Below are 7,616 nucleotides of genomic sequence, written 5' to 3'. Positions count from 1 at the left end.
TAATTCATAGAAATTAGATCATAAGTTTTGAGACCTTGAGGGCTGGGGTTGCTAAAGTATAATATGACACAATCTAGCTTCTATAGAAAGAGTCATAAGGAATGTTACGGCTGGGCAAGCGCCCCCCGCCTGCTCCTTCAGACACGCTTGTTTCTCCCGCCAAAGTGGCGTCAGGATCAGGTTCTCACCAACCAGAGCCCCGATTGGAGGGCGGGTAGGCACTAGAGCCCATTGGGTGCCTGCGGCGGTCGGGCGGCGGAGGAGTGGGTGAAGCCGAGGCCTTTCTGCCTCACCCGCCCCCACCTCCACCAAAGCGCGCCCCTCCCCCGGCTAAAGGAATGGTCGCCCAGCTCCTGCTCTGCACCCCCTGACCCCAAGGCACGAGGTGCGGCCTTGCCGCACGTTCCCGGAGTAGAGGGCAGCACAATTGTCCCCCTGTCCTCCTGATCCATGCACAGGAAGATCCACGCTCCGCAGCGGCCCCCCAAGCCTCCCTGCAACACCCGGTAATGCAATTCACGGGGGCGGGGGAGGCGGCAGCAACAACGGCGGCGGCGGCGGCGGCAGCAGCAGCACTGCCCCAATCTAGAGACAACCAGAGACGAGGAAAATGGCTCCGAGTAGGGACCGCCTGCTGCACTTTGGGTTCAAGGCGACAGTGAGTGATAGGGGAAGGGAGTTGGGTGGCTGGGAAGGACATGTGTGCCAGCACAGGCTACCGCGGAAGCGACAAGACTTAGGGGGCTGGGAGGACAAGACAGACAGCTCAAGTGCTTAGTGAGTTGGTGCGTGCTGTTTGCCCGCGGAGGAGAGGAGAGTGGGCTCGGGTGCTGTGTGCAGTTGTCCTGCTTTCTCCTCTCTCACCGGTCGGCGAGCACGCGCGCACTCGCATCCGCCCCACAGCCCCTCCCATACATAAATACACACAGACACACAGGCACTTCCCTGCCTCTCCTTCTCGCGGTGGGCTTTCCTGCCTTGGAGGCGAGAGCGGGCTCGTGCCGCCGCCGCCGCCGCCGCACTCCAGCTGCTCCCGGGCTGATGGTCGCCGGCTGCACCCGGGGGTGGGGGAGGGGTGGTCCTGCGCCGCCGCCGCCGCCGCCGACGCGCGCTCCTCCTCCTCCCCCTCCCCACGCAGTTCCGAGGCCCGGGCGGCTCTGCCCAATGAGGAGCGGCGTTGCTGGTAGGTGGGGAGTGTTTTTGTTTTGGGTTGAAGTTGAGGCTGAGGAAAGAGAAGAGCTAGCGACGAGCCGTCGTCGCCACACCGCGGGAGGTGGAGGAGGCCCTGACGGAGTCGAGAGGTCTCTCCTCCCCGCCGACGGCCCCTGCCCGCAGCTCCTCTGCCTCCTCTCGGTGCCGGAACTCCCGGGCCTGCCCGGGGCCCCCAGTCTTTGCACTCCGCACGCCGCAGCGCCCGGCCCCGGCCGCACCCGCCGGCCCCATGAGGAGGGACGTGAACGGAGTGACCAAGAGCAGGTTTGAGGTGTGCGCTTGGAGGGGGCTAGGGTGGCGGGAGGAAGGCGATTCCCTCTCTCGTGCCCCGAAAAATTCGCTCCGCACTGAGCCTCCTCCCTTGTCTGGCGCCGTCACCCCCCGGCCTCTAGGACTGCCAGACTTCTCTCCCCCTTCTCGCGACCCGAAAGCCCAGTGCAGCCCGGCTTCCCTCTTCCTCCCGACCGGTCGCCTCCTGCCTCTTCCACCAGCGGGGCCCCGGCGGGGGATTAGCTCTGGCGCCCTAATTCCCCCTCCCCCCAGTATCACTCAGCTTTCCATTCTTTACACAACCCTTGGCTTGCCTCCCTTCACCCGGCAGAAAAAGCATCACAGCTCCGATCGACCGGAGGGAGCTAGCTTCTTTTCTTTCTGCCACTTTCTTCGTGAAGCGAGGGGGAAATTATGGGCCAGGGGGCTTTTCTCCGAGTTTGAGAGACCTTGGTTAAACTAGGGAAGTGGGGGTGGTAGACTGAGATGATAGAGACGACCACGGGTTTTCGGTGCTGTTTGCTTTGGGTATTGTTCTGATACTTCCTCTTCTTTCCCGTTTAGTCTGTACTTTTGTAGCTCATTGTTTCTGGGAACTCTTAAACGTGTACAGGCTTTGAGGTTGGGACGAAGGTCTGAGAGACTTAAAATCCATTCAAGTCTCTTTGTCTCTAAGAACTCCACCTCTGGCGAGAGAGGTTTATAATAATGGAATTAAGGAATGGGTGAGGAAATAAAACATCCGAAAGCGTCTTTAGAGAGTAGTCAGTGTCAGGAAGTGGTTCCTTTGGGAAGTGAAGTATCATAGCTACAGGTGAATTACAGTAGTATAGTAATATACGGGAAGGTTTTTTGAGGGGATAAGAAAGAGAAAGAAACTACAGCAAGAAGAGTAAATGTTGCCTGGCCTTTTTTGGCAGAGAATCAGGCTGACCTGGGATCACTCACAGCTCAGTGTACATCTCACTTGGTGTTTTTCTTCATTTCCATTTGAAGGATGAAATTGTAAGACGGTGAGACAGAAGTTTCTGGAAGCTTGCCAACTAGTTGCAGAGGATGAAATTGTTACCTAAGGTCTTCAGTTTAGTCTATTCCTTGATTTCTTTTTATGCTTATGGGAAAAATATTTTAATTTGCCCATAAAGATCAAGACAGGGAGTGTTGGGGAGAGTTTAACTGCAGAGCTACAGTGTTACTGTTGCAGGCCAGGAGTGGAGAAAAATCAAGGAATTGGTCTCCTTAGAGTTTTCATGTTTAACTTCATCATGGGAAGAAATTATTATAGTAGATATGGTTTGGTGTTTAATAGAATTTTATGTTGCCCTAGTGTAGAGAGACCCAGTAAACTTAATTTATGATGGTTTCCTATTCAGTACTACTGTAAAAGTCCAGACTGCCATTAAAGTTACTGAATAGATATTTAGCAGTTAACAGAAATCTTCAAAGGGAAACCCAAATGCTGAAGAATTGAGTGGAGGATGGTCTTTTGCCATTACAGTCAGCTCTTTATCATTTTGCTATTCACTTTTAGGTTGTGTGAGTAATTGTTGGAAAGAGTTCTTTGTAGTTTGTGCTTTAAAAATGCGTTGCTATATCCTGTTTTTGTAATTATCTTATATTTTAATTTGTAGTTTATCTGTACTGGTGGTACTAAAATAATAAGAGAATGTATTGCTTTCTTGAGCATGTCTGGGTTTTTTAAATAAATTTATTTATTTATTTTTATTTTTGCCTGCATTGGGTCTTAGTTGCTGCACGCGGGCTTTCTCTAGTTGTGGCGAGCGGGGGCTACTCTTCATTGTGCTGTGCAGGCTTCTCATTGTGGTTTCTTGTCTTGTTGCAGAGCACGGGGTCTAGGCACGTGGGCTTCAGTAGTTGCAGCACACCGGCTCGTTCTGGCGCACGGGCTTAGTTGCTCCGCAACATGTGGGATTTTCCTGGACCAGGGCTTGAACCCGTGTCCCCTGAATTGGCAGGCGGGTTCTTAACTACTGTGCTACCTGGGAAGTCCTGCAAGCATGTCTGTTTACCTTGATTGGTACAACTAAAGTTTTCTGAACATGTCTAAGATAAAAAGGGAGGGAAAACTTCTGCTGCAGTGTTTATTTGTAAACAAAAGGCTACTCTTATTATGAAGTGAAGTGTTCATGCTGAAATACAAATGAGAAGGGACTGGAAATATGTGTTAATGAGTTTCATTGTCTGATGTTTCTTAAAGTCATTTACCCCTTAATGACCTAATTTACAGGTAATAAAGCAATAAACTTTGGTCTCTCATGAAGTAATAAACCTTGCTAATTCGTTGAAAACATTTTAAATATTTACTTTCAATGGATAAAAGATGTAGATAAGATGAAGCAGCCTTTTCATATCTAAAATATTTACATCAAATTATTTTTTTAATTCTCAGAAATCAGAGGTTTTTAAAGGACTGATAATTTTATGATTGTAAGCAGATAGCTCTGAAAATTTTTGTGAGTCCTGGAAATTTCTATAGCAAATATATAACAACTAATTTCAAATTAGTTATGGTTAATACAAAAAGTGAAAGATTGTTTTCTTGGCCACATTTTTTTTTCTGGGCAGAAGATAACTAAAGCTTATTGTTTTTTATTTAATTCTTTAAAACCTTTTTTAGGGAATATTCTGTGTATTATGCTTTTGGATGTTGTAAGTGAAGGCCACACACTTTAAATCTCACACTCAGGGGTAGAGTTGTAGAAAAAAAAATTTTAAGTTAAAATCAAGGGAGAAGAGTACCTGTTAGGCAGCTATGTAGTATCCTGTAGAATAGCCAAGTAGATGACTGTTGGATAAAAGAGTTTAAAAAAGATATGGAGGTGTGAAAATTATTGTTGTTCTTTGCTGTATCACTTTGGCATTAAATCTGTACTATAATAACCCTTATAAGTTAACATAATGCGTACTGAATTGTCTTAGTCTTCTAATTGAAATTCATTAAAATACTTTTTTTTTTTTTTTTTTTTTTTTCCGGTACACGGGCCTCTGACTGTTGTGGCCTCTTCCGTTGCGGAGCGCAGGCTCCGGACGCGCAGGCTCAGCAGCCATGGCTCACGGGCCCAGCCGCTCCACGGCATGTGGGATCCTCCGGGACCAGGGCACGAACCCGAGTCCCCTGCATCGGCAGGCAGACTCTCAACCACTGCGCCACCAGGGAAGCCCCAAATACTTTTATATTACTTGCAGTACACTTTGTTTTGTGGCAAATTTTGATAATTTCCTTTCAACTTTAATAATGATTATTAAATATGTCCTGTATGCCAGGTGCACTGAGCTAGATGTCTTACCTTAGTTACTTCTAATTCTCACAATTCTCTTTTGAGGAAAGCTAGGGCCCAAGAAGTATTCAAGTTGCACAGCTAGTATTTTTGGGAGCCAAGATTCCAATCTGCAATTTTTTTTTTACTCCACTCTATCATTCTGCTCTGTTTTTAGCATAACATAGTATAAAAGCCCATAAAATGTGTGGAAAAGAGCTTTCCTAAAGTTCTTCATCCAGTATATTTTATTTTGCTTTTGCTATCGAGAGAATACAGCTATCCTTCATTTTTTTTTTTTTTTTTTTATATAAGAGACGGGGTCTCGCTATGTTGCCCAGGCTGGAGTGCAGTGGCTCTTCACAGGCGCGATCCCACTACTGATCAGCACGGGAGTTTTGACCTGCTCCGTTTCCGACCTGGGCCGGTTCACCCCTCCTTAGGCAACCTGGTGGTCCCCCGCTCCCGGGAGGTCACCATATTGATGCCGAACTTAGTGCGGACACCCGATCGGCATAGCGCACTACAGCCCAGAACTCCTGGGCTCAAGCGATCCTCCTGCCTCAGCCTCCCGAGTAGCTGGGACTACAGGCGCGCGCCACCACGCCCGGCTATCCTTCATTTTAAGTGCTGTTGCCAACGCTATCTTAACATAGTGAAATTAATGACAGATATGTGTAAATATCTAAGCTAGCCCTTGAATCCAAGTTTAGATTTTTTTCAGTTAAGACTCTCTACTTGTCATATTCTTAGTAGCTCCATTATAAGAATGTAGTATTATTGGAGGAAAAATTCTTATTTGGGTTTATTAAAAGGTATAACTTAAAAAAAAAAGTTATAGTGGTAACATCCACTGACATTCACATACCATTTTACAGTTTAATCAGTGCCTGGAGATGTTAAGACTCACATAGCTAGGAAGTGATGAGTTCCAATTTGGGTATTTTGAATCCCTGTTCATTATTGTTTTTCATTATACCTCACTGCCTCTCTGATAAATCTGTAATACTGCAGTTTGTATGATTAGGTTGTAATATTTCTTTACCTGCTTCATTTTATTGCTTCAATTTGTCCAAAATAAGAAAAATCATAAACTGTTTTGTGGCAGAAAGAAAATACTGCTTTGGGAGTTAAGAGAACTGGGTATTAGATAACCTTGATTTTTGTCACCAACTAACTGTAGCTTTGGTCATCTCTTTTCACTTCTCTGGTTTGGTCATTTACCTCTTCTGTAAGAAAAGGGAGTTAGAATCAATTATTAAGGTTCCTTTTGTTCCAGATCCTATGAATCTGTAATTTTTGAATAAAAGCCGACCTTGGTCCTTTCTTCTGAAATAGCCACTCCAGTATTTTGTTAAAGTTTGTAGGCTCAGTCACACAGTACAGTTAAGACTGCAGTAATGACCCTTTTTCTCCCTTAAGGTTTTATCTTCTAACCTAAAGAACATTCTGCATAGTAAATAACCATATTTTCCAAGTTGGTGCATGTGGAAAATGTTATATTTTCCAGTGGGTGAGAGTCATTTGTGTCACTCTATTTGAAAGGCCTTGCAATGGGAAAGAGTACTAGTAAAACTAAGGAATTTTGTTTTTAATGCTTTAGAGATTGGTTTGAAAGCAATTATCTAACATTACTGTGGAAAATCCAAATTAAAAGTCTGGGCTTTTTAGGCCCATTCAGACAATCTGTCCTTTTTTGAATAGTGTTACTGATATTTCTTTATTGTATAATCATGGGTCCTTTTGAAGCACAGTACACTGTATCATGTACTTATATTGTAGTCATTCATTATTTAAAATAAACATATGTTTGTGTCTTGCTACAGTATATATAAGATAAACAGTTATGTATTGAAAATTATGCTTTCCATTAAGTCATTAAATTTTTTTAACTTGGCAAAAACTTCACAACATGTATTGTTGATATTTAATCCTAGTTATAAGATGTGATCTAGTTCTTTTTTAAAAAATAAATGTATTTATCTTATTTATTCATTTTTGGCTGTGTTGGGTCTTCGCTGCTGCGTGCGGGCTTTCCCTAGTTGCGGCGGGCAGGGGCTACTCTTTGTTGCGGTGCGCGGGCTTCTCATTGCGGTGGCTTCTCATTGCGGAGCATGGGCTCTAGGCGCACGGGCTTCAGTAGTTGTGGCACGCGGGCTCAGTAGTTGTGGCTCACGGGCTCTAGAGCACAGGCTCAGTAGTTGTGGCACACGGGCTTAGTTGCTCTGCGGCGTGTGGGATCTTCCTGGACCAGGGCTCAACCCGTGTCCCCTGCATTGGCAGGCGGATTCTCAAGCACTGTGCCACCAGGGAAGCCCCGATGTAATCTGTTTCTACATTGAAGATTTTCATTCATTAAAGCAGTATTTCTGTTAGAAGTATCCACACTTTTAAAGTCATGTCTTCATGTTCTAGGCCTTTTGTCAGTTTTAGCTGTTAGTACTGGTGTTGTTTTTTAATCTTAATTTTAAAAAATCCTTCTATTTTCATCCTCAGAGTTGCCTCTTTTGAAATTTTGGTCTCATTTGTCTTCTAAATTAATGAGTACTTTTGTTATTGCTAGCCCTTAGATTACTGTTTCCCAACTGGTGACAGATTGGAAACTAAATTAAAAATTTCAGTAATCTAACTAATACTGTGGTCTTGCAAGGTATTTTTAGATGTCCAAAATAAAATATTCCGTTACACCAGGAAAATCCAAGGGAGGGAGGAAGAAGAAAGAATGCCCTTAAACTGACCAAATTTAGCTGCTTGTGCAGTTGTCTTTACACTGTTTTCCTATTTAATATCCCAGGCTTAGTGGATTCTTAGATCAGACCCCTACCCAAAAATTGCCTCAGAAAAATGAAGGCATCC

The 7,616-nt window shown here is 45.0% G+C and overlaps 1 protein-coding gene across 3 annotated transcripts in view; it reads left to right on the top strand.

The window, feature by feature from the left end:
* The first annotated feature begins 377 nt into the window (after positions 1-377).
* FBXL20 (F-box and leucine rich repeat protein 20) overlaps positions 378-7,616 on the top strand; it is a 118,265-nt gene continuing 111,026 nt past the window's right edge. Inside the window, exon 1 of one of the 3 annotated variants that reach the window (XM_032617910.1) lies at positions 378-658. In XM_032617910.1, the coding sequence (XP_032473801.1) occupies positions 611-658 (48 nt within the window). In that variant the 5' untranslated portion in view covers positions 378-610. Of the gene's footprint in view, positions 659-1,166; positions 1,484-7,616 lie in introns of those variants that run through there. The other 2 variants (XM_032617908.1, XM_032617909.1) reach the window with 2 other exon arrangements.

This window comes from Phocoena sinus, chromosome 20 (assembly GCF_008692025.1).
Source record: "Phocoena sinus isolate mPhoSin1 chromosome 20, mPhoSin1.pri, whole genome shotgun sequence".
In the NCBI taxonomy this organism is placed as follows: Eukaryota; Metazoa; Chordata; class Mammalia; order Artiodactyla; family Phocoenidae; genus Phocoena; species Phocoena sinus.
This window is presented reverse-complemented; position numbering and strand designations above follow the sequence as displayed.